Consider the following 27,084-nt stretch of genomic DNA (forward strand, 5'->3'; position numbering starts at 1 on the left):
AAGTTGTTGGCATATGAGCCCAAAAGATCAAGAAAGCAAATTCTTTTACTATTTTTATTTATCCCGAAGCTACTGAGGATTACGAGTTGGAAACAGCGCCAACTCTGTGCTAATTGTTTTACTTCATTATCTCATTTAATTCTTTTGGACCTAAAACTATACCAGTGAGTCAGTTTCACTTCCTATGTTATGGATGGGAAAAATAAGACAACTAGATGAGGTCACTTTCCCACTATAATGTACTAAAATGACTACTCGTGGCACCTGGACTTGAACTTGGCTGTCTTGAATCCAGGAGCCATTGTCCCACTGCAGTGGCTGTTGGCTCCGGCTGCACAACAGGGTCTCCAGCAGAACCTCTGAAACATGTGTTTGCAATGGCCCTTCTCCTGGAGACTCTGGAGCAGGATCCAGAAAGCTTTTTTTTTTTTTAATCAAATGCTACTGGAGGTGCTAGGGTACAGACAGTGTTAAGAATCCCCATCGAAACCATCATATCAGCATTTTCCTAAGTGTGTTCCTTAGAATCCTAGTCCCCGAAGACACTGAAAAAAAAAAAAAAGAAAATCTCATGCTTCAATAAATTGGGGAAATGCTGCCCTCTTGTCCCCCCATAGGAGAGTCACAAGAATTATTCACATTTTAAACTCTGAGAATTCTTTCAATTAAAATCAAAATGAAGAATCTGTTTAACTGGCGTTCACCTAGAGTTCCCTAGTCTTAGTTGGCCAGGGGACCCTTTATGAGTCTTTGTGGCTCTCGCGTGCCTCCCACGGAACTCTGAGTCACAGTTTGGGAGGTGGTGGACCAGCCTGTATGCATCCCTCAGTCATACCGGTAAAGGCTGCTCTTTCACTGTAAACTCCACATCTGCTCCGACTCTATTCAACAGCCATTCAACCGATCGAAATCTTGAAAAGTATTCAGAGGGTAGGTACAGAGCTCCTATGTCTGTGTGCTCTACGTTGCTTTAACCGCTTGATCAGAAACAGAATTTCTTTAGTGTTTTAAATTCCCTTCACCACTGCTCACACCCACTGCAAAGTCCAAGTCTGACTGTGACTTACAAAGCAGTGTGACTCAGGAAGAGAAAACTCACCGAAAGAAACCAGATTAGATTTGGAAACAGTCTTGGGGCCATGGGGGTTTCTCATAGGTTTCCCTGAGGCAGGGTCAGCGGGCCTCCGTTTAAAGGGGAAGGTTTGCCCATTCATTCTGGAGGCAGGTCTCGCCACTGTCTTTATTCCTTTTGATGAATGTTCATTGGGGACCTACTATTATTGTGGTATATTGAGCATTGGACAGCACAAAGATGTTTGTTATCTTATTTTAATCCTTTAAGCAACATGATTAGGAAAGTATTATCACTCACTTTGTAGGGAAAAACAAGCGTTCAAAAAGAATGTGGGAGAGTAAGAACTGAAAGTGAAGTGGGGTCAAATCCTGGAGAACCTTGAATGTTAGGGTAAAGAAATTATTCATGGGCAGTGAAAGTTCAATTAAAAAAAGATTCTTAACCATCATGGGCATCAGAATCTTCCAGGGAGCTCTTTCACAACACATGTTTCTAGGTCCTCCTACAAAATACTGAGTTAAATTCGTAATGGTGGAGCCCAGGCATTTGTATCCTGGGGGAGAAATCTCCCCAGGAGATCCTCGTGCACAATTCTAGAGAAGAATCATTGCATGAAAGGCTGTAATTATTAGAAAGTTTTCCTTTTATTAAAAGAATAAATCCTCCACTAAGCAAGAAAAATTCCTTTCACCAAAGAATCCCTGAAACCTCTGAAGATGTCGTGTTTCATCCATATTAAGGGATGTCTCCTCAGGAGCCTGCACATTTATCCCAGAAACCGTACCCTTTCTTGAGACATTTTGGAAAAGTCTCCTTTAGAATGAACCTCAGAGTTTCCTGACCTTGGAGTAGGAGGGGCAGTGTCCACAGGCATCTGAGCTGCTCCAACCGGATTTTGGAATCAAACCAGAAAGATTAGCTGAGTCCAATCTCCAAGCTACAGGGGTAAGTTCACCCAGCTCTGTGAACAAAGTCTTATCTCGGAATCCTGTAGACAAAAGCTGAGTCCTCTAATGAAAACCCAATGGAAAGAAAAGGAAAAAAAAAAAGCCAGGAAGAAGTAACAAGGCCTGAAAAATTAAAATGTTTTCTCCTCTCCTTCCAACTGTAGCCACTAGATTGATTTTCTCTATTCAGATGTAGCCTCTTTGCCTGGTCACATTATTGCCCCCCCTGGTGGTCTTCTTCTTCATTGCAGGCATGGGTTTGTTGCACTGACTGCACAAGCCCCAAGCAGAAGGTATGCTGGAAGGGCTTCCTCATGCAGGTGGAAGAGGGAATGGTAGCCTGAGCCCACAGCCATCCTCTTGGCCTCTGAGGTTGAAGGACCAAGGAGCTCTCCTCTGAGCTAGTCCTTATTTGGTTTTGATGTATAAAAACATGCCTTTTCTTTCATTTAAGATGCTTTGCAAATATAGGGCATCTAGTTATTCATGAGTGACACAAGAATCCAGATCAGAATAGGGTCAATACCCTGTCAGTTACTGCTGACAAGCATTTCCCAGAAGTCTTTTACTAACTAGCTGTGTTAGTAGAACTGCAGGTAAAGGTTTTCTGCTCTATCATCTCAGGTTGGAAGCAAAAGATTAAAAACTACTGCCTGATATATCCTCTGCATTATAAATTCTGTTTGATTCTTGCTTCTTTTTTTTAACTTCAATTCTATCTCATTCTCGGATGTGCTGTGATTTAACTTCTTCCTTTAGATGTGTTACCTGGTGACTTTTTTTCCTTTTTTTTTTTTTTTTTAGTATTTTAAATTTATTCTTGGCTTATTATAGTATACTGCTTTCCTACCTTGAACTTTAAAAAATATTCTCTTTGATATTTTAAAGCCTTTATTTTTTATTATTTTTAATGCTTTTCCACCTGTTAGAACTTTCTTTCCATTTTTCATCACATGGAAGGTAGAAAATTCATATCCCCATAAACACTGTTTAGTCTCCAGAGTTATTTTGCTAACCAACCCCTTCCTTCCATTTTAACAGGTTATGTAGAGATCAAAAATAGATTAAAAAAACAAATTTCTTCTGTATAGCACAGGGAACTATATTCAATATCTTGTAATAATTTTTAATGAAAAATAATTTGAAAATGAATACATACGTGTATATGCATGACTGGGACGTTATGCTGTACAGCAGAAATTGAGGCATTGTAACTGACGATACTTCAGTTTAAAAAACAGCAGTGGGAATGGTGAGGAGATTGCAGCTTAGTGATAAAAAAGCAAGATTTTTGGTGTCAGACAGACTTGGATTTGAATCCTAGGTCTACCTTTTTCTAGCAGTGAGACCTTAAGCAATCTATGTAGTCTTGCTGTGCCTGAGTTTCTTAACCTGTAAACCTTGGATAATACTACTTAACTCGTGGAATCATTTGAGGATGAAATGCGAGCATGTATATAAAGAGGGTATAGGTACAGTGCATAGCCTGAGAACCACTCAGAAAATGATAGTTTGGTTTTGTTACATCCGAGATGTTGTAATAGTAAAACTGTTAGTTTCATATGACACCAGGGTAATAAACGGACAGGTCTGTCCCAGAAGGGCTAAATTCATTGTCTTAGTGGTAATTCTGTCTTCAGTGATTTATACATTTCTTAACTCCAAAAATTTTTTTCTAAATGAAGTACTTTGTTGCATAAACAATTATGGGTATATGTTCTGTATAGGCACATCAGCTTGGCTTTCTGGGGGATAAATAAAACCTGACCACAACCCTCAAAGAGCTTACAGTATGATACAAAAGCAGTGGACAAACTCAACTATAATGTAATGTAAACAGAGCATGTCCTGGAAAATTCTTGAAGTGCTGTGGGAAGTCAAAGAAAGCAACTTCTTCCCTAGCCAAAGATGTTCAGAACCAAACCCATTTCCCCTCACTTCTGCAACCAAATTGGTTCCTCTGGCAGCATCCCTCATCTCTACAACTGGGTACCACCACGTGTTTGGAAGCTCTCTTAACCACTCCCTCTCCTTCCCTTCTGCTGCCAGCTCCCACAAGGCTCAGCAGATTCTCCTTCCTTAATGTCCCTAAACCTGTCCATCTGTTTTCACTTCCATGGACTTTGTTCCGTGATTCTCAAACTGTTATGCCTTAGACTCTCCTGAAGGGCTTGTTAAAACACGGATTGATGGGTCCTACTCCCAGAGTTTCTTCTAACTCCGCAGGTCTGGGCTAGGGCCTGAGAATCTGCATTCTTGTCAGACAAGTGCCCAGTTGATACTGATGCTGCTGGTGTGGGAACCGCACTGAGAAGTGATGAGTTCATGACCTCATTATTTCCTCCAGGGATTGTTGCCCTGTCTTCCTAGTTAAGCTTTCTGCCTCTAATCCTTACCCTCTTCTTCACATTCACCTCCTGACCTCGCATCAAGAGGAAAAAAAAAGTCCTTTCTGGCTATAGATTGCCCAGAGGATAAATGTCAGAATCCCTTATGTGATCTGCAGGACCCTCACTCCTCCCTTCCTCTCTAGTCTTATCTCCTGCCTTCCAGATCCCATGCCTAACCTCCTGGCAGACTTAATTTCTGTGTCATTTTGTGTTTTGTCCTTTGCATCTGCCCTTTACTCTGTCTAAAATGCTGCAGATCTCTTTCTTCAGTTGTTAACTCCTATGGGTTCTTTGCAAAACACTCTGAAACACCTCGTTAGGGAAGCACTTCTTCTCCATTTGAAGGCAGAGACAGGTGCCTCACCTCTGTGCCTTCTACCCCATGGTGGTTATCACATGATGGTACCTGCCTGCTAGTCCACTTCTCCCACAAGACTCTGAGCTTCCAGAGAGCAAGAACCAAATTTTTGATCTCTATAGCCACAACCCTGAGCGGTGCATTGCCTGCCAGAGTCGGAAACCAATGGATGTTTAATGAAAGGAGACATGCGGGAAGGCTATTTGGAGGAGGTAGGCGTGCTAGCCAGATATAAAGAGTGATTAGGCTTTGGACATGCAGAGAGAAGAGGAAGAACATTCTAGAAGGAGAAGCTTGAGCCTGCACCTACATGGTCGGACTTGGACACGGTATGAGGAGAAGATAAGGAGGAGTTTAGTTTGGCTGGCCACAGGATGTGGAGTCAGCTGAGGGAGATAGTCAAGGCGGAATTAACGTGACTCAGCAAGGGATGGAATATGGGAGCCCAGGAAAGACTAGATCCAATGTGAGGATGTGGAGAGTACCGTTAACCAGAAACAGACTCTCTGGAGATAGAGTAAGCTGGAAAAGGAGTCAAGAAGGATGAGTACCAAGAGTGTGGTCTTGGCCATGGTAGATCTGGGGACACCATTAAGACACATTCCACCACCTTGTCTTTATGAGTCTTGCTACTGATCTTATTCAGGTTTGATCTCTGGGGCTTATTAAGCACCCAGTAAATGCTGAATGAATGAGTGAAAGAATAAATGCACTGGAATCAAAATAAAAGCCAGCAGTGTTGCTGCATAAGCCAAGGAAAAGAAGGAGAGGTAGCTTCTTTGATGATTTTAGGTTTGCCATTGCCACAAGACTCTGGTCGAGAGAAAAGGCAGGCTGCCGGCAGCGGTGCGAGGACCGAGAGAGGGAACTCAGGTGATGGGTAGCAGAGGCTCAGGAGACCACTTCTTGTCACTGGAAATGGGGAAAGCGAGCCTTTGTGAAGATGATCAGGTGACACTGTGACCATGATCCCTTAAATGAGCAGTTGTGGTACATCGTGTGGGTTTTGCTATTTGGTGTGCAGAACAAAATGCATGGGAGCTGAAATGTACTCTCTGACGTCCCTGTAGTAATGCAATAAACAAGAGCATTAGTAACCTTTATTCTTTGTTTAAAGTTATGTCTAGAAAGAGTTATGCATTGTCACTGCTAATCCATTTTTTCTCATGAAATAGACAGCTTTATGACTATTATGACACTCTTCTCAAAATCTAACCACTACTGTTCTTCCTTAAGTTTAACACATAGACATGTGTTTAGAGAATGTAATACAGTGTTGAATACTTGAAAGAAATGGGTCTTCTGACCTGTTTTTTCCAGTCTTGTGCAATACTAAGGGGCTTTCTCATAATACTCTTATACGTGCAGACATGTATCTGAAGAAAAATAGAGATTAAAGCATGAAATGGTCTTTATATTAAAACACACACACAGTTACGTTTCTAAGCAGACATCTATCTGCAGAGATCGGTTACCTTTGGTTGTGCTTCCAAATTGTTACCTTTGGGTAGTTCTATTGGTAGATCCATCAAAAATCAACATTTACAATGTAAAGGAAGCAGGAAGTTTTATTACCAAAAACAAGCGCTGAGGCATGCGGGGGCCGGGGAGGGGGGTATGTAGAGGGATAAACAGTAGATAAAGAGGCAGGATTCAGTTTCCTTTTATGCTCAAGCTTGGGGACAGGCAGGCCATTATTTCCCGGGGCCTGCCACTGACAAACAGGAGCACTGAGTTATGAATTGCAAGTCATTTACTTTTAAAACTCAATTTCATTTTTTCAAACAGTCCTTGTGAGCACGAATATCTAATGAAAGAGTTTAGGCATCGATATCCTAGTATAACAATCTATAAGTCATGTACTAGTTGGAGTTCATTCATTTAACAAATATTTATCAAGCATTTCTATGTGTCAGCCCTGGGCTAGACAGGAGGGAGCAAGGCAGACCAGGTTTCCTGTTACGCTTGAGACAAACCTGGAGTTCCAGACTCTGCTTTTATTGTTGTTGTTGCTACTGGAGTTAACACATGAATGACCAGTTTTGTTTCCAGTTTTCAACCTGAACTATAAAATATGAAATGCTGCCCTTCTGATGTGTATTCAAAGTTGCAATTTTCAGTGTGCTTCTTAAAAATTCCAGTGTGTCAGCTTTGATGGAGCAAATTAGAAAATCTAAGGAAAGTGGAATTCAGGAAATTAGGGAGTCTTAAGAATGCTTGGAATTTCTAACAGGTTTTACTAAACATTTTCTGTATCATGACATGTTCCAGAAGACCGTAAATGTTAGTTTATACAAATTGAAACTACTTTTTGCTTTGCTGACAACTACAAATAAATAATTCAGATGACCACCCACCAAAAAAAAAAAAATCTTTTGAGGGGTTTGTGTGTTTCTTATGAAATATTTGCTTTGTAAATTTTAAAAGCAAAGAGAAAAATAAGGAGATGTTGCTTCGTTTTACTTCCACTTTTCAATTCTGCAGAACTCGTTTCAAATACTTCTGTAGACCCCAATAATATCATTATAGAAATGCAAAATAATCATTAGCCTTTTGTCTTGATTTGACTTTAACAGAGGAGATTAAAGGCCTTTTCTTACTTTCGTTTCAGTACAGCAACACATTGACCTCTCCAGTTAAAATCACTTAATCTGCCACATTGTTTTCATAGTGGCGATCAACTAAATTAAATACAGGGCTATAAGCTGGGATGGCTCTGTTTTATGTAGTCAGAAGCCTTATGTAAAGTTCATAAATGTTGCACAAAACACAGCTGCTTGGCCCTGGTCCAGGAGGTAATAAGTCAGTATAAAAAGAGTCAGGGAGATAACCTTTAGCTTAATGTAACTTGGTAAATTAGATCCTATATATGCTAATTTTGTACTTTTTTTAATAGATGGAACTGATTAAAAATATAAGTACTGCTGAACAGCCCTATTTATTCACTCGACATGTCCATTTCCTCAACTTCTCAAGGTAAGATATTTTCCAGTTTAATGGTTCTTTCTTTTTTTTTTCTTTCCCAGTACTTAGTTTCCTTCTAATGAACAATTGCTTGAAAATCTACCTTCATTTCCAAGGTAGTGTAATTGCCCTTCAAAAGACATTTTTAATCCTTTTGTTTTTTCTGTAGAGGGATCAGAATTTGAAATATTTGGACAGAAGCTTCATTTCTTTCTAGAATACTAATCTTAAATCTTGTGAAAACTTGAAATTATTTTTCATGGGAAACCATTTGGACTGATAGTTCTCTAAAAAAAATTAGGTTTTATATTGAAACAAAATAGGCAAGAGATAGGTATTTTAGTAGATGCATTTCATTGCATGTCTTTATACAGCTTGAACCTGCACGGGACACTGGGAATAATTTAATGGTGGAATTAGGTGTATTTTGTAGGATCCAAAAAGCTAGTATCAGCCTCTCTGTCTACCTTCTTAATACTCTTTTCGATTACCCTAAGCCTTGCATGTTTGATGCTGATGGGAATTTTAGAAATCTGGTTTTTCTTCAGCTGCAGGGACCTTCTGATAATAGTGTAAATCTTCAAACTTATGTGTTTAGACCCTCGATCTGTGAAGTCACTAATTGCAAGTTCTGGGCGTCCTCTTCCCCAGGGAGCCGTTAGGTGGCCCCGTCACTGTACTTTACTGTGAACTTATAGTTCTCGGGGTCCTCCTCCCAGGCTGTCTGTGTCTGAGCTCGCAGTTAGTATCTGCTGACAGAGCACTGGGTCCAGGACCAGATCTGCTGACCAGCCCGGGACCCCGGGCCTCCCTCATCAGCCATCTGACCAGCGCTTCCCTCCCTGCTTTTCCCATGGGGAAAACAGGATCTCACAGGTCCACCGAGAGAGTCCTGCTGGCTGTGCTGACCTAAAGGCCCTGAGGGCTGGGAGCCGGGGAAGCCGGGGCACTTGAGCTCCTGAGTGCGCATTGGGCAGGCAAGGCTGCCTCATCCCAGGATGCCTAACAGCCTTTGGGCCTGGGAGAAGCTTTTAGCCTTCAAAGCTCTTCCCTGCTGTACTGCAGGCCCTGTGCAAATTAAGCGTAAGGAGAATGGGATTGAGCAAAGCAAGTTATTCAGCAGCAAAGAGGAGTTGCTGCCTTATCTTTGAAAGCAAGTTTCCCCAGCCCGCCTGATACCCAGCGTTCCCTCGGGTAGTGAATAGGTGAGGGGGACACCTGCGGATTATCCTCAGGGGCCCCGGGCCGTGGCCTGGAGGAGAGCTGAGTGTGTTTCCGACCACATTTCTAAAGTGTCTGTCACTGGACTGCCTGGGGCATGTGCCCTGCCTCTCACTTCCGGTGGGCCAAGAACACATAATTAGACATAATTAGGTAACAAGGGCTGGGTAGCTGTTTCGGGCCTTGTGTTTTTAAGACTCGCAGAGGGCAGAGCGCGGTCCCGCTGACCCCTCCCTTTTCTTGTGCCAGTCCTTCTGCGTCACCCCTGATGTCCTCAGACCTCATTCATTTGCTCCTCTTGCTTCAAAGGCAAATCTCTACGACCAACACAGATTGCAATGCAACAAATTTTAATAATTAACTCAGGACAGTGCAGCACTGTATTGACAAGCCAACCCTAATATCTTAATTGGATCAGCAGAGCTGGGCATACGGTGACCGTATTTGTCATAGCCTGCACTGTTGAATCCGAGAGTTTAATCTTGATTGATTCAATTCTGAAAGAAGAAAAGAGGACACACCTGCAGGAAACAGTGTTGGCCTGGCTGCAAGGACCTCTGCGTGTCAGACTCCTGCTGACCATGCTCTCAGCAAGCAATTTAGTCCTTTGAGGGGAGAGGGGTCTCTTTTTCCTTCCATAAAATAGGGACAGTTGCTATCCAGCCCTGCTTTGTAGGGATGCTCTAAACACCTGAAGGAAAACCCTCCAAGTTCTTGGAGAAAAGGGTATTACGTATATTCAAAGCGGCATTTAGAGCATTTCTGTGATAGCCTCAGATTGAGCCCCCAGTTTGGCTCCAGTCCCAGTGCAGCTGCACCATGTCTCTAAAGCCTCGAGGGCAGGGCCCTGCTCTCCTGGGTTCTCCTCCCTCCATTCCATTTTGTTCAATTAAATACACATTTGTTGAGGATCCTGTCTCTGGACGATGCGCTAAAACTGGGGCTTCTGCAGTGAACAAGAAATATTGTCCCCGCCTTCAGGGAACTGTAAGTTCTTCCATTAAGGAGGAAATGGCAGTGAAGTGCGATGAGCTTTAGGGGAAAGAGTCCCTGGGTGTCCCCTAGGGGAAGTGGGAGGCAGGGCCCTCCCTCCCCTGGAGAGGAAGTCCAGAGGGCATTCCCGAGCTGGAGCCCTTGCTGCTGGGCTGTGAGGAAGGGGCCAGCTTCAGACAAACAAAGGGGAAGGGCATTGGATGCACAGGGCCCAGCATGAGCAAAAACAGGACAAAGAGAAGGATGGAGAGGAATCCCATAAACGGGAACCTTGAGGGTGGGCACAGCAGGAATAAAATGGCAGGGAAGAGTTTTACGCAGGAAAAAGTAGAGACCTGCCTGATCAGCTCTAAAAAAACTCCTGCTGACTGTGGGAGCAAACTCATCCTCTCTTCCCACCCCACCTGCACAAGACCTGGGGCCTTAGCTTCAAGACCTCCATCCGCATTTAATACATTACAAGACTGTATTACATTCATTGAACATGGGAATTTAAAACATCACCTTTTCTTTTTCAAGGGAATAGCTTTATTTAAGGAAAATTTCTTAAGTATAAATGGTAAACTGTGGGTATACAAGGAATGCCCCCAAAATACACAATTAACAGAGAAAAAACAGTTAAGTTAGGACTTAATTAAGAGAGTTTTCATTTACTTTTATAGAACTGAGTTCTATATTTTGAATTATAAGGTCTAGAGATAATTAAACTTTTCTTAAGAAACCTGCCCTGATGGTTGCTGACAGGCATTGTTTCAAGATAATGAGGTTATTAAGAGAAGAATTGTTGCTGCAGCTGATATGCTGTGTTGGTGTTTTGTTTCTCATCTTCCTTACATTCTTGCCCGGCAGTAGGACATTTACTTGCTGGAGAGCAGAATATAAGAATGAAGGTCTAGGTCTTCCTAGACCTTCTTTTGCCATTTTTGTTCTGAACTCATGAAGTGTGTGACATACCAAGTGAATCACTGCCCCTTACTCTTTTCCCTTGAGTATGGCGTTCTTATCTTGGAATTTAGGTACTCTGAGTGATGTAAAATGCTATGCTGTGAATTTTTGGTGATTCAATAATTTTCATTTATTCGTCGTCTAGTCACGTTGTCCTGTTCCCTCTTTTCCCTCTTTTCCGACCTAGAAGGGACAGTTTCACCATATCCATTTTGATTTGTTCAGCCGTGGAAAGCTATCAGACCAAATGCTTTTGCGTTTGCTTCCTGCCAGAGGAGATAAACTGTACAAGCGCCTCAGAAACTTCAGACCAGTTTGGATTTGTGAGGTTTTCTACTGGGCTTTCACATCATTTTTGAACTGCCTGAAAGTTCAGGCCAGACAGATGTTTTTCACCTGGATACCTGGAGAATTGGGTCAAAATTTCCTTGGCCTAAAAGATGCTACTCTTTGTTGTGATGTTCAAGTGGGATGTTTAATATTCGTGTACTGTGGTTTCACGTGTCTGTTCCCAGTTGTGGACATCACCTAAAGAATGAGAATTTTTGAAAAAGTTCCCCTTCCCAGCATCGTGTCTCTAAGTATGTCTTAGGTCGTACACTGGAAAGACAGACAGACCGTTCAATTTGTCTTCCCTTCTCCTGTCCCCACTCTTTGTTTTCTAAGATTTTTTTTTTTTTTTTGCTGGAGGGAAGTAATTCTTTATCTCATCTACAATTCCCCTGAGCCCTGAATTTGGGTCTTGAAGGGAAAACACTGTGAAGGTTTATGTCTGGGCTCAGTGCTATGAAAATATTTCAAGCGAATTGTGAGATACCAATATGCTGACTGGTCTCAAGCCATCGCTTCTCATAACCTTTTCCATGTCATTCTTGCTTTCTCATCCATGACCCCCTCACCTTTCTTTGCTTGGGTTTCTCTTTCCTCATTTGTCTCAGATAGTGGCTCCAATGCCAACACTAACTTGCAAAAACAAAACATTTAAAAATCAATCAATCACCAGAGAAGCAGGCCCGGTGTGACATACAAGGACACAATAGGACACTTTCTCTGTTCCTTAAAGGGAAGTCTTGATTACTGATGTGCCCAATGTCTGCCCTCTGATGGCATTATTTAACAAAACAAATCCAATCTTGCCAAGTCCATAACTCAAACCAGTTTCCACATCTTATTTCTAAATACTGACTGTTTTCATTCTCATTAGCAAAGTCATCCATTTTAATTGTGTCCTGCAGGTCTTTTGTAGTGGTGACAGAAGCCTCAAACTTTGAAGAGATCATAAAATAAAAGTTGATATTAGTGCGTGTTGAACACCATCTTTACCTACTTGAACATAGCCCAGAAGCTTGATTTTCAAAATGAGAGTTTTCTCTCAGTTTATCCTGTGTAGACACAGCTGGATTAGTCTTCTGAAAATGGCGTTCTCTGCCTCCGTTTTCTCTTTTCACAGGACAGGAGCTCTGCTGCCCTGTGGGCCCACACACGTTGCTGAGCTGTCAAGGCTCCGTCTATCAGGACTTTCCCTGCGCCCACCCCACTGCACACTCTGAGGAACCTTCCTCCTTGTCATCTCCTTGCTTCTCGCCTTGTTAACTCTGTCTTCCTCTCCCAGCAAGAACCCTAACTCCAGTGGCCCAATTACACCCCCCTCCCACCCCCTTGGTCTCCACCCCACTCAGCAAATCTCCCACCCCTCTTCCCTGAGGACACTCGGGGAGCAGAGAGTTTTCTCAGTTTCCTCTTGTGTCTTGTGATGGGAGGCCCTGTCCTGGGCAGCCAAGGACAGTAGTGTCCACTGAGTAAGGTTGTGAGGATGGAGGGCGGCCTTTCCATCCCGTTCCAGCAAAGGACAGTTAAATAACCATCCCTGCCCTCCTGCTCCCGCAGGCAGCTCCTCACCCTACTCCCCAAACAACCGTGTCCTTTTCCATCAGGGCCTTTCTCTCATTTCAAAGTGTCTCTCTCCTTGCTAACAGGGATCAAAGCTTGGGCCACTAGCCTCAGGATGCTCTTCGTTTTTTAATGTAGGTAACAGCAGAGGAATAACCTCTAATTTTAGGCCAGAGGTGAAAAGGAAGATAAACTTTCAGTAGAAATGGAAATGGCCAGGGGTGAGGCGAAAGGGTCGGAAAGGAAGGTACCGTCTAATGGGTGCAGAGTTTTGAGTTTGGGATGATGAGAAAGTTCTGGAGGTGGGTGGTGGTGATGGTTGCATAACAGTGTGAATGCACTTAATGCCTCTGAATTGTACCCTTAAAAATGGTGAAAAGGGCAAATTTCATGTGATGCACATTTTACCACAATTAAAATGTATATATTTACATATATATGTGTTTATCTATATATGTATTTATATATATTCACACTTTCGAAAGCTGCTTGCAGTCATAGAAAACTCTACTATAATAGGAAGACAAAATAATCTTAATTCTCCAGGATAATTTCAGCCTTAAGGCTCACTGTCTAATCCATGCAGCGTTATCCCAGGAAGACTAGCAGCAGCGCTTTAATGAAAGGGCACCTAAAATTCTCACCCGAGCGCTTTGTGTCGCTAATGGACAGACGACTAGTGTAGACTGATGGGCTGATTGACGGGGGCAGCAGTGTGGGGCAGATGATGAAGAAAATCAGCGGAATGAGGTACTTAGGAATGCATGGGAAAACTGAGAACCATGCAGTTATTATTTTGAGATAATTACATTCTACTTTGGATCTTCATCTTCTTATCAAAAAAAAAAAAAAAAGAATATGGTCAGTTTGCAGAGGGTCAGAAGGAGACCCACAGGGGGAATTAGAGTTGGTAAACATGACCTGTGAACAAGTTATCAGTGAAACCGGAAATACCTGCTATTTTAGGATGACTAGAAAGAGAGCTTGAAATACGCAACGTTTGGTATGGTGACCAGGGGAGAAGAGGGGGTGTTGTTAACTGAAAAACAAAATATGGCCTGACTCCCTCCTCTCCAGTGTACACACAGCACAGAGCCTGTCGTCAGCTGTGGTCACCTCAGTTGTAAAAAACTTGATAAAGATGAAATTAGAATTGTAGATTATAAAATTAGGGAAATGAATCTCAAGACAAATGCTAAAGGAAATTCAAAAAGAAACACAGACACACGCACAAAAGTTAAAGGAATTAAAATTGAAGCTGAGAAGGCTGAGTTGTAAAGGGTGTGAAGAGACGCTAATCCCTTGTGTGGAGTGGATCAAACAGAAGGAAATGTGCACAAAAGGACGATAAGGATTCTGGCCTCAAAATTGTAACAGAGACGCCTCAGCTGGTGGGGAAGCTGTGGAATCTCCTCTCAAGGTTTTTGAAAATAAGGGGGAGTGTTGTGTTTCGTGGGATGGGGGGGTGGGGGCGGGGCAACAATAGATCCAGGTGACCCAGACCCCGAGACCTTCTAAGGGTGACCAGGAGTTCTGGCCAGAATTTAAAAATTACTGAGAGAGGAGGAACTAATCCTGAGAGAGGACGGGACAAGGGTGGGAAATCTGTGTCCCTTCTCAGGCACTGGGACACATGGGTGCTATTTGGCCTCTTCTGAATAACTGATGTGTCACCCCAGATTTTGCCAGTTTGGGAGGGAGCTGTGTGTCCTAGAAAAAAGACAAGGGTTGATGGCCTGAAACCATTATTAGTGTCATTTTCTGGAAAGGGAAAGACATATACCAGATGCCTCTCTCATGGTTAGAGATTTCTAGACAGGCTATTATACTATCTGATGCTATTTAACAATAAATTTCTAAACCATCTAAAACTTCTTTTTGGAAATGTACTCGGGAAATCTTGCATTTGGTTGCAATGTGCAAACAGAAGCAGGTCAGCCATGCTTGACAAGCCATGTCCATCTTCACGCCTATAGCCCTCAGTGGAACGTGGCTGTGGCCAGGCCGAGAACTGTCTGGTGCTGGGCAGCGGGGCACGGAGTCACGTGACCCGGCAGTTCCGCTAATCAGCGGTAGTAGTCATTCTTCACATGACCATGGAAGTGCAGTTGAAGTTTTAAAAGCGTGTTGCAGTTTCTGAGGGTTGAATTGCATTCACATCTGGTATGCATGCTTTATCTTTCTAATCCCTAACCCTAGTACTTTAGTTGCTGTTTATCATAGACATGAAACCCAAATTAATTAAAGAGAGGAAGATACATCCAGAATGTTGGTGGTTAGCGGTGGTTGGCACAGCTGACTTCTGGGACCAGTTAGTTGTTCACCCAGCTGCATGAATGTCACCTCGTGTACATCTGGGAGCTGACAAGGGTCATGTTGGCACGGCTAACCCTGCTCCTGAGCGGTGTGTTTTCCAAGTTGGTGTATTCGAGAAGCCCAGAACAGCATTCACGTGTCCTGGTACCTGAAATCACACCACTGGAGAGTCATTCCTTTTTGTTCCTTTGGATTCTTCTCTCTGAAGATTCTCTAAAAATGCAAAAACCAAACAAAAGAACTGGGGACAACATTCTACAAATTAATACACAGGGAAGAATTGGTGGCTGGTTGTGTTCACTTTCGTCTACCATGGAGCCCTGGGATATTGGCAGAAATTTACAGACTTAGACGTAGCCTCCCATGGTGTCTTAGAAGCCACCATGTCTTCACTGGTTGAGCACCCACTGTGGGCCACGCGTGTTCTAGAGGACATTGTTCCTGGCTTCAGGAGACCCATAGTCTGATGGAAGAGGCAGACATGTTCCCAGGGCTGGAGAGAGGGCTTGGGCCAGAGGAGGGAGGGGCCCACATGAGGATGGGAGATAATCACAGAAGGATGTGGCGGTGATACTGGGCTGGGTTTTTGTTGGTGGGGGGAGGATGGGGGAGCTGGGTTTTGAAAGGTGAAGTGGCTGCCAGCTGGAGAGGTGGGGGCAGTGTCATGTCAATTTGTTTTCTCTGAGCTCCTTCTGACCCCTGACAGAATGTCCTGACATCCTCGTCAGAAGGTCACGGGGTGAGAGAATCCTGTGGGTCCCTCAGGAGGTCCCCAGTGCAAGACCTCTGCCCGGAGCCCAGAGTGCTCTCCCAGACTCTTCAGGATCACTGCTTTCAGGCAGTTCAAAGAGAAGGGGGAGGAATCCTTAAGACAAATTCAGCCAACCTAATCCTTTTGCTTGGGGAAGGCCTTGCTCTTGGGCCAGCATTCAGTGCATTTTTATAACCCCTTTGTGGAAGAAACTGAAATGGAACTTGTAGATATTTGTTTTATTTTTACCTAAAACCCTTTGCCGTCATTTGAGGATAAGTATGCTGATTTGTGTTGTGTTCATGAGATCCCTTACACTATTACTTTTCTCCGCTCTGGACTCTTCTTTCTGTGGTTCGGAGCACAGATTCTGGAGCCAGGCTGTCTGGGTTCATATCCTGGCTCAGCCACAGGTTACTCACCTGCTCTCTGCCTCAGTGCCCCATAATTATGGCTTTTCCTTCGCCGAGGCGCTGTGAGGCCTCGGTGACTTGGTCACAGGGCACTCACAGAGGGTGGGCAGGGAGCACGTAATAAAGCTTGGCCATTATTACCTACTTCCTGTAGAGCCCTTTACCCAAGACTGTGTTAGTTAGAATGTCGAATGAGTACCATTTCAGCCAACGAGGCCGTCAGGATTTACCAGTCAGTTGAAACATTCCCCGGGGGCCAGTGGGTCTGTGCCAAACCCTGGGAATATAAAACCCAGTACAGTGTGGCCCTGCCCTCAGGAACCTACAGCCTCATGAGACATCAGGCCGCATCTCTACCTTCACGTTGACAAATACCGGGGTTTGTACGGTGCGGACTGTGGAGCCGTCTCAGCGGGTACTGGACAGGCCCCGCCTGCGTGGTCCTGAGCGCCCAGCGGGAATCACTGCTTGCTGGTTAGGTTGCTCGCTGGGACCCGAGCAGATGGGGCCCTCTGACGATGTTACCTAGGGGGAGCCAGTGTCTAAGTGGGCTTTATTTTCCTCCAGAAGTGCCGGCCTGTAATCATTTCCTCTTTTGTGTGCCTCTTAGGTTTGGAGGAGACCAGCCTGTTTACATCAACATCATTAGAGACCCCGTCAACCGGTTTTTATCAAACTATTTTTTCCGTCGATTCGGAGACTGGAGAGGAGAACAGAATCACATGATCCGCACTCCCAGCATGAGGCAGGAGGAGCGCTACCTGGTAAGTCCTGTTGCCTGGAGGAGCGGTCCCTCCCTGCCTGGGAGCAGCAAGGCGGGGCCGGGGAGCTCCCCCACCTCCCGTGGCACGTCCACGAGCTCCGCGTGGCGAGGGCACGTCCTCAGGGAGCAGGTTTTTGCCGCTGAAAAATTAATTTTCCAGATGACCCAGATCCTAACAAACATTTTCTCAAAAGACTTTCTAATCTTGTTTTCCTCAGTTTCTGGGTTTTAAGTCCCAGAAAAGAAATAGTCTTTCCCAGAGAACCCTGACCAGCACGATTTTTGTTTTTGTATTTTGGGAATTTCTCTTAAAAGCTCACAGAGTACTTTCTCATACCTCATCCCATTCAATTCCATGACAATCCCCTGAGGGAGGGGTATTTTCAGATAAGGACCCTGCGATTCCAAAAGGATGTGGGCACAGCCATGACTGACTGTCTTCAGGTCCTCTGATTCCAAGTCCGGGTTCCTCCCACCAGAACACAGCAGAATCAGACCATCTCTGCAAAATTTGTTTGCCTTTTCTGGACCTTGTTTTGGGACCCTGAGCTCCCTAGGGATGTTAATTTTTTTTTAATTGAACTATAGTTTATTTACAATGTTGTGTTTGTTTCTGGTGTACAACAAAGTGATTAAGCTTTATATATATATAAAATCTTCTTTTCAGTTATAGTTTATTACATGATATTGAATGTATTTCCCTGTGCTATACAGTAGGACCTTGTTGTTTATCAATTTTTTGTAGTAGTTTGTATCTACTAATCCCAAACTCCTAATTTATCCCTGCCCGCCCCTTTCCCGTTTGGTGACCTTAAGTTTTATTTCCTATGTCTATGAGTCTGTTTCTGTTTTGTAAACAAGTTCATTTATATATATATTTTTAGATTTCACATATAAGTGATATCACATGATACTTGTCCTTGTCTGGCTTACTTCACTTAATATGATCATCTCTAAGTCCATCCATGTGGCTGCAAAGAGATGTTAATTTTGATTACACTAATTGTTTCCACAGCTTGGAGTTGGTAACAGATGAAAGTAGTGTATCTTTCAGCCAGCACCAAATAAAAGATGTGTTTATCATCAGTTTGTGATCTAGATTGACAAAAGCTTGCTGAGTAGCTTAGAGCCTGGTGTTAAAGAGGCTGAAATTCTGTTCCCTGTGTCCGAGACAGCTCATCAGGTTCATCCTGGGCTGTCAGGCACAAGCAGAAAGGGATGAAAGTATTGAGGGATCCGTGCAGATCTGTTCCCATGGCTGGCGTGTAACACGGCGCCTACGCCCACTGCTTATGTGTCCGCAGCAGCATGCTGGAACTGAAGAGAAATAGCGTTAGTTACAGTTCCAGCACAAGGCCAAAATTTCTCTTTCCATATTTGATTTTAAAAAACATAATAAAAAGTATGGATTTGGAGGATAGGGCATTTTTGGATAATGTCACTTTCACGTCTTAAAATCCACGATTAGAGTGAGAAAACTGGGATGCACGGAAGTTTGTACGGCTAGTTACAGGTTGGCCAAAGCACGTCACTCACCAGCCAGTATCTGCTCAACTACCTAATGCTTCAGTGAAATATGTTGAGGGTAGATTTTTTTTTTAAGTGGCTTTTACTTTTTTTTCTTTTTAGTTTTTGATGCAAAACTCTAATCTTTTTCTTTAAACTACCTATTATAAATATGGTTCTGTGTTTTTTATTCAATGACTAGCACATATTCAGAGTATAGAACCATTTACTAGAGGAATAATGTCTTTATAGTTTGTATTGGATCTTGCTTAGCAATGATTTTTTTTAAACATAGAGCATATTCCGTGTAATCAAAATACATTACAAACTTTCTGACTCAGTCCAATACTACAAAAGTTAGAATCAAGTTTTAGCAGAAGATGCTGAAAAACCAAAGATATGAAAGCAAGTTTTATGACTCCTGCTTTTCAGATATTACTGTACCTACCTAATATTAATTTACCTAATAAGTAAGTTCATATTTACCAGAAGGTGAAAAGTGATTCGAAAAAACAAGAAAGTGGAGGGGCAGTCCTGAGGATCCAGTGGGTGGGGACAGGCTGCGATGTTAATAAGTAGATCAGGGAAAGTGTTGGATGTGGCATGTGAGCAGAGATTAGAATGAGAGATGGTGTTGGTCACATGGTCGGCTGGGGGCCCGCAGCTCCAAGTCGAGGGGGCAGCTGGAGCAAAGGCCTGGAGCATTCACATGTACTGCTCATTCAGAAGTCAGCTGGGAGAACCGTGTAGCTGGTACAGAGTGAGGGGCGGGGACAGGGAAGTGCAGCTGTTAATTTAGAGAGGTAAGGCTTAGAGGTAAAAGATCATATAAGGCCTTGTGAGTCACTGCAATAACTTAAAGTGAGTTGGGAAGTAGTGTGAATAACCCCAAATCATACACACCTTAATCAGTGATTCTTTCTCCTGAATCTCCACTAGAAAGCTGAGCCCTCCTCTCAGCAGGGGATGTGTCATCTCATCAGCCTTCTAACATCCTCAGCAATTCTCCTCCTTTCTGAGGGTCAGGACTCCTCCCTCCTGCTCTAGACCTGTATCTGTCTGATGCCTGGGTGCTTGTTCTGAATTCTCACAAGCTTCCTCACACTCAAAGTTTCCATGGGCTTCTGTGGAAAAATGGAGTTTGTGGGATGGGCACCCCAAAGTTGTGCAGTGCACAACCTCCACAGCTGTACAGGGAGGTCCTGATATTCTTCGGTGCTCCCACCAGGTTCTGTGCTGACTGTGTCATTTCTCTGGGTGATATAATGTCTTTACTTCTCTCCTCTCCTCCCAATAGCCTATAAGCTCTTTGAGGACAAGATTAAGATCAGAGTTCCATCTATATATCTCTGGTACTCAGAAGAAGGGCTGAAATACTAGAAGCCTCAATAACGCTCTACTTAATAAACAACAATAAAAATAATTAATACAGTTATAATGTAGTTAATATGGAGTTCGGGGAATTTTCTAGGTTTTGCTACCCTGTCAAGTTTTTGCCATCTTGTAAATCATTCCCTATAACATAGTCTTCACACATTACACAAACAGTAAGTTGTAATCATTAGCAAAAGAAATTGTAAACATGAGAGAAAAAAATCCTGTTTAGTTTTTTTTTTTTTAAGCCCATAAAATGTTGAAAGTTGGTAGTGGAAGCAAGTCTTACATTTTTGAAGAGCTGGTGGCTGTCGCTATGGTGTGATATGAGAGATTCTAGAGAAATTTCCCTGCCTGAAATTCTACCCTTAGAGATTTGCAGGGGCCCCCATTACAAATGTAAGCACTGTGTCCTGGGAAGGGCCTGTGTCACATGAGCTCAGATCATTCCTTGGCATGGCCCCAGCAGGAGAGCGCTGGGCTCCCCAAAGCAGCAGAGGAGAAATCCGGGGAGGAGGGAATGACCAGAGGGCCCCAAAAGAAACGTGACTCCTTTGTGATCTGGCTCCAGCCTGACCCTGTTAGGAAGCTGTTTTCTTGTTCAAAGGATAGTTTGTTTATTTGGAAGAAGACAGTCGATTGCCTTTTTTTTTTTAAACAGCTGAAACTTTTAATTCTATCTCCTTGGTCCCATTAGACCCTTGAAGTAAAACTGCCCCCTTTCAGAGCCTGTCCTCATTTTGGCAAGCCAAGGTGGTCAGTTGTTTCACTGAAAAGACGGTGTTGTTTGTGTCTCGCTGGGGTGCAGGGCAGCTGCGAGGAGACCGCGGTGCCCTCAGCAAGTCCCTGCCCGGGGACCTGAGACAGAATGTGCAGGGTGTCCCTGCGCCCAAGGGGAGAGGCAGGGCAGGCCACCCTTTCGGGGGACCGCACAGCGAAGCCTCTCCCTGTGCACTGCATGCACCCAGAGTCACGGGTGCTGGCCCGGAACAGGTCCACTGGTGTCCCCACATTATCCCAGATCTCAGCACTCCCAAGTCACTTTATCTAGCTGCCAAAAATCAGGCCGTTCTGCTCCTGGCCGTGAGCCTTACAGAGCTGCTTAGCATACAGCTGAGAGAGGGCTAGGGCCTCCCAGCCTGCTCGGGGCTGAGCTAATATCATCTGTGATGCTGGGTGGCTGGGACGCAAATGGAAATGGGTACAGGGATCATAGGGTTTGCAGGGTCCACAGAGGTCATGAGGAACCTCCTTGTCTCACAGGTGCAGGAACGGGGCCTGGGTCTAGCGGTGGGGGAGGCGCCCCGCCAGGAGTAGAAGCCAGGCCTCCTGACTTCACCACCGTGTTGTTCAGTCACTCAGACCTCATGTTTTACTTCCTGAATGGTAAAGGGAGAAGAGGCCTGCGTCAAGTTCCATGCTTTTCGAGCAGAATAATCCTGTCTGACACATCTTTACAAAGACATAGCTGTTAGAACAATTTTTTTCCCCCAGATATCAAGTATCTTATAGATATTTCCCATATTTTCTGGAAACAATTAGATTTTCTAAAAGTTTCTATTTCATTCCAAACCTTTCTTCACTTATATTTACCAGAAAATAACTTTACAATAAATTATCGCTAGAACGAATAAAAAGTCAACTTATAGCAGCCACGCTGTGAAAAGACAGTTCCCTTAGGCTCGTTTCTCTTTGTCCAGGAGCCAAAAACTCAGCTCCCAGTGCAGAGGTGGCTGCCTCCTTTTTTGGTTTGCGACTCAGGAGGTGGGGCAGATCCGAACTCAGGCATATGGACATGTCCCAACACATGAGACTCTTCTCCAGCTAGAGTCCAAGCTGCTTGATTTCCAGGGCAGGGAAATACCTGGCACCCAGAACACTGTTAATGAGAAGGAATGTCTGCTAATGAAGAGTTAACTGTCATGGTTTGTGAGGGAGGGAGAGCATCTCCTTCCTACTGGAGCCACACCCTTGTCCAGTCTCTGAGTTTCCCTGAAAATGGATTTGTCAAGCTGCACTTCCACTCTGCGGGTTACACATGTGTGATTTGTGCTTGCTGTTTGCCCAAAACCTGGCCTTAGAAAGTTTCGTGGTGAAGTATTCTCCAGAGATAGCCCTTGGCACTTCCAAACTCCAAAAAATGTCAATTTGGGCTCCTTACCCCAAACCTACTGCAGCTTCACCAGATGCTCCTTCCCTAGATCCTCCGTTTGAAGAGCAGGAAGAGAGAGGAGGGAATTTTCCCAGGGACAAAACTGCCTCTGTGATACTGTTTGTTCATCTTGGCGATAAAGTGTGGAAAGTAACACATGTTTAAAAGAAAAGATGCTTAATATACAGCTTCTTAATTCATAAAGAATTCAGTGAATCATGCTGGCCCATTTGGATTCTGGAGAAGCCTGAATATTGGCCAGCATTAGCAAAGGTTTTCAGAAAGCTATGCATTTTAATCTGCATGAAAGATTTGGCAAGCTCTGTGCGTCCTATAGCTTTGAAAGTATATGTATGAAATACTTGTTTCTGGAAATTTCCTCTCTGTCCTGACCAGCTGAGGCTGTCCTGGGAATGAAACCTCAGGCTGTGCCTTCATCCCTAAAGCATCATTTTTCTTAACGGAGGAAAACAAATAAGGGATTTGGATCATCTGCTTTTTAAGTATTTCAGTGAATATCTGTGTTTTCCAAATTTTCGAAGGTAGGAAAGTAATGCTTTGTCTCCAACTAGTTCAAATTTGGCTTATGATTGCAGGCTGAGATAATGGCCCAGGATGCAGTGTACTTAAGTTTCGTTCTCAGCTGCCCTAGCTGGGTGACTCAGCTGGTGATTCAGCTTCCACGAGCCTTACTTTTCTCATCTTTTAAATGGGAGCATATTACCTTGCCTGTATCACAGGGTTGTCAGGAAAACAAACTGAACATCCTTACAGAAGTGCTTTGAAAGCTAAATCTTTCCAAAACACGTTTTGGCATTGATGATTTATCCCCTTGACTCTGTCGCTGGCTCCACATGACCTAACAAGGCCATTTTTTCCATAGACCAGGGGACTTCTCTGGGCTGGGGAGCCAGCAGGGTGCTGTGTCTAGGGGCTCAGGCCACGTGGGGCTGTGTCCTGAAGCATTAGGTCGGCTTCTGCTGAGATCCTGGATGGCCCCACCAGCCCCCTTCTCCTGGGAATCCATTTCTAAGGAAACTGCTTCTCTTTGTTCCCAACAGCTGGAGACTCGTTTTGATCACAGCCTGCTGGCACCCATTTGTCCCACGTTTATTTACTTGGAAACCTAAGCTGGTGTAGGCACACAGTTGTAAAGTCACTGAAGCAGCTCACTCTCACCTCCCGAAGCGTGGGGAGGAAAGGTGCGCGGGCCGACATGCTCTGACGCGCTGTGAGCCATGTAGAGGCGCAGAGGACAAAGCAGTCCCCACTGGGGAGAAGGGTTTTTGACACCCATTTGTCCTGAGGTGTGTTGAAAGCAGGGATCATAGGTGTTTTTAGAACCAAAGACAAGTTCTGAGGTTTAGCAGTACCTGGAGTGTCCCTGGGAGCTTGGGGCAAACAGAGAAGATGATGGGCATAGAGGGAGGAGAGGCAGGAGGAGAGCAGGAAACAACAAAGAGATTTTTGGAGAGAAGGAGAGGCAATGAGAGAGTGGCCAGCTTAGAGCCTGCACGAAGGGAGAACAGAATGGTACCAGCCGCCACCTGAGCTGCCTGCCACCAAATAACCACAGTGATGTGTGGCATGACGCAGGTCAGTAGAATAGCACCTCCCTCAACCCTCTTTTATAGACTAGGAAGGCGGCCCTGAGAGGCTGAGAGGCTAAGACCAAACCTAGAATATGAGGATGTGTGTTAGGCTGCTTTAGTTATCAGGCGCTCAGATCCACGCAGGTTGCCTCGGGAAGAGAAATGTGAGAGTAACTTAAGAATGTATTTGGTAATGAGGACAGAAGTACCACAGCTGCCAGCAAAGACCAGGAAATGCCACGTAGAGCCCGGCCACATGGGGAGAGCAAGGAGCAGAGCACCGCCCAGCCTCACTGTGGGAAAGCTAGAAGTGGTTCAGGACGGGAGCCAGGTCTAGTGACCGGGTCATCTTGGCGCCCAGACTGCCCAGGGGTTCCCAGCTCCCCATTCTGTGATTCAACCCTGGACACACTTCAGCCACTCACTCTGCGCACCCCTCTGTCGGGGGACTTCCCGTCTACTCCCATGCTGCCACCCCGGGGTTCTCTGTAGCTCAGAGGGAAGGGACAGGATGGAGCCACCTCCCTGTCTGGTGTCTGTGTTAGTTTCCCATTGCTGCTGTGGCAATTTACCACACACTTAAGTCACTTAAACAACCGAAGTTTCTGATCTTACAGTTCTGTAGGTCAGAAGTCTGACCCAGCTCCCACGGGGCTAAACTCAAGGTGTTGGCAGAGCTGACTTCTCTTTGGAAGCTTGAGGGGAAGACCTATATCCTTGTTCATCTAGGTGGTTGACAGAATCCATGTCCTGCGGTTGTAGGACTGAGGTCCCATCTCTTGTGGGTGCTCAGATGAGTGCCATTCTCATTCTCTAGAGACATCTATGCTCCTTAAAGCGTGGCTTCCTCCCTTTCTCCATCTTCTAAGCAACTGCTGATGGATTGAGTCCTTCCTGTGCTTCACACCTGTTCCCCTCCTTCTTCCATCTGATTTCTCTACCCAGCTGAGAAGGGTTCTCCACTTTTAAGGATTTTTGTGAATCCGCTGAGCCCACCCAGATAAGCTAGAATAATCTATCTGAAGGACTGTAACCTTAATCACATCTGCAGAATCCTTTTTGCTGTTTCAGGTCCCATATCCACAGATCCCAGGGATTAGGGTGTGGACACCTTGGGGGTCTATTGTTCTGCCCACCACAGTGTCATGTAGGACTGCAGGGACTGAGAGGACTGTGGAGGGGACGTGAGCATGAATGGCACTTTGAAACCTGGCCTGTCCCAGCCACAGCAGGGAACCCTCATCCACTTTCCACTGTGGCATGCTGCCATGCAGTGGCACCAAACTATGGTTTTCCTGTCCCTGGTCTCCAAAAGCAAGGGGCCAGTCATACTTTTTTTTTTTCACCTACTAGTGACTCATTCATTCATTGATCCATTCATTCATCTATTCATTCAATAAATATTGATTTAGTTCTTTCTGTGTGACAGGCACAATAATAAAAACTGGAAATAAAATGTTGAACAAAAATAGACCCTATGTCTGTCCTCATAGAACTCAGAGTCCTACAAGGGAGACAGGCATTAATCCCCAAACCACACAAATTTATGCAAAATAGTAACTGTGTTGCAGGATGTGACACTGTCCAGGCATAGAATGGGCTAGTTGACAAGTCTAAAGTTCAGAGAAACAATGGCTGAACTAAAATCTGAAGGGAAAGAGAAGGAAGAACATCCAGACATCAGGAACAGCACATGTAAAGGTCCTGTGGCAGGAAGGAATGCAGTGAGTATGGGGGAAGAACCAGGGAGACTGGAGCAGGGTGAGCTGAGGAAGGAAAGAGTTGAATCCAGTAGTGTGGGCAAGCAGGGGTTGGGCCCCAGTGAACCCCCCAGGGCCTGTTAAAGTGGACTGGGGAGACACTAAAGGATTTAAAGCAGGAAGAGGGGTGGGGGAGTAGATGTTTACATGGGATCCTGAAACTTACATTTTGGAAAAAAAGTTACTTTAGCTTCAGTATAGAGAGTAGAGAAGGGCTTGAGTTAATCCAGTGAAATGGACAGATCAGTTAATCCAAGGCTACTGCGGAGATCAACTGGGAGATGAACAAGCAAGGAGCAAGTATTTACGGAGCAGGAGCAGCTCCAGGCAGGGGCAGGATTGGAGGAGCATTTACAAATGAGCGTAAGACTCCTCACTGCCTTTCCAGTTGCTAACTGCCTGGCTAGCAACAGAAGACCCAAACTTGAAAAGCTTAACAGCAGCGCAGGAATGGGCATCGGCTGGGATACGTTTAATCAGCAAGGGAATGATGCTGACACTTTCAGGAGAGGAAAGAAATCAGTGAGAGTTGGGGTCATTGGAGGAGGCTTCCTGGACAAAATGCAGGCTCACTCTTTAGGGACAGATGCAAATTAAAGCAGACGTAAGGGTCAGGAGGACCGTAGGAGTGGAGCTTTTGTGCAAAAGCCTGAGAGCCTGAGGCTGGCTCCATGGTCAGCCGCCCAGCTTGGCTGGAGCAGAGTGTTTAGGGAGGCAAGGAGCTTTGGGACAGAGAAGTGATTCTCCAGATGTCCCCGAGGAAGCTGCCAAATCAGGTTTGCCTGACCCACTCTCTCTGTAGAAGGTCCCACCAGGAGCATCAAACCCAAGGGCTGCCAGAGCACAGCCAGGTGCATCCCGCTGGCCACCTGTCAGCTGAGCTCATCTGCTCCAGACCCCCACCCCTCACTGTGACTCAGCGACCAGCTGCAGCTGCCTCCTGGCTGGGGTGGCGGGGGTGGGGGGTGCTCAGCATTGCACCCCTGCTGGGTCAGGTGGCTCATATTTATGAAAGTGGTGGGTCTCAGCCTGGTCACTCATTGGAATCACCTGGGAGGCTTTTAAAACTACTGCTGCCTGTGTCCCACACCCAGAGATTCTGGTTAAATTGGTTGGGAGTGCAAGCTGGGCTTGGGGATTTTTTAAAAGCTCCCAGCGTGATGCCAACATGCAGCTAAGGTTGAGACCTACTGAGGAATCCATTCTCAGCTGTATTAGCAGGATCTGTTTTTACTAAGAGATGCATCTCCTGAGTATCTTCCAGAAGCTTACTTTCTGTATCCTCTGCACATTTGGGAAAAGCTGTATTTGCTTTCCTCTCAGGAATTTTTTTATTTGTTAGACTTTTAATGGGCATGTGCAAATAAATGCCATTAAAGGAGTTTGGCGATACAGTGGAAGATTTGTTGTATTTATGAATGCTCTGTGTAGGTCTTAAGTCAGGCTTTCTTTTAAATTCAACTGGATAATATTTATGATACAGAAACCAAAGAGTATATTATACTGTACATTTAAGATCTCATTTTAGGAAGCCATGCTTTTGGGCAATAAAACAGAGGGTACTTTGATGAATAAAATATTTTAGCACAAGGACATCTTTTTATTTGGTCAACAGAGGCATTTGGAATCTATTGCCATCTTTCCAAAGAGACATGTGTCACTCTTCAAATGCAG

The 27,084-nt window shown here is 44.6% G+C and overlaps 1 protein-coding gene across 3 annotated transcripts in view; it reads left to right on the forward strand.

Annotated features, from left to right (window-relative positions):
- Window positions 1-27,084, forward strand: part of UST (uronyl 2-sulfotransferase) — a 385,118-nt gene that overhangs the window by 278,556 nt on the left and 79,478 nt on the right. For all 3 annotated transcript variants that reach the window (XM_072966015.1, XM_072966016.1, XM_072966014.1), the window contains 2 exons: window positions 7,667-7,746; window positions 16,874-17,027. In XM_072966015.1, coding sequence (XP_072822116.1) covers window positions 7,667-7,746; window positions 16,874-17,027 — 234 coding nt within the window. The remainder of the gene's footprint in view (window positions 1-7,666; window positions 7,747-16,873; window positions 17,028-27,084) is intronic.

Source organism: Vicugna pacos, chromosome 8, assembly GCF_048564905.1.
Source record: "Vicugna pacos chromosome 8, VicPac4, whole genome shotgun sequence".
NCBI classification, from domain to species: Eukaryota; Metazoa; Chordata; class Mammalia; order Artiodactyla; family Camelidae; genus Vicugna; species Vicugna pacos.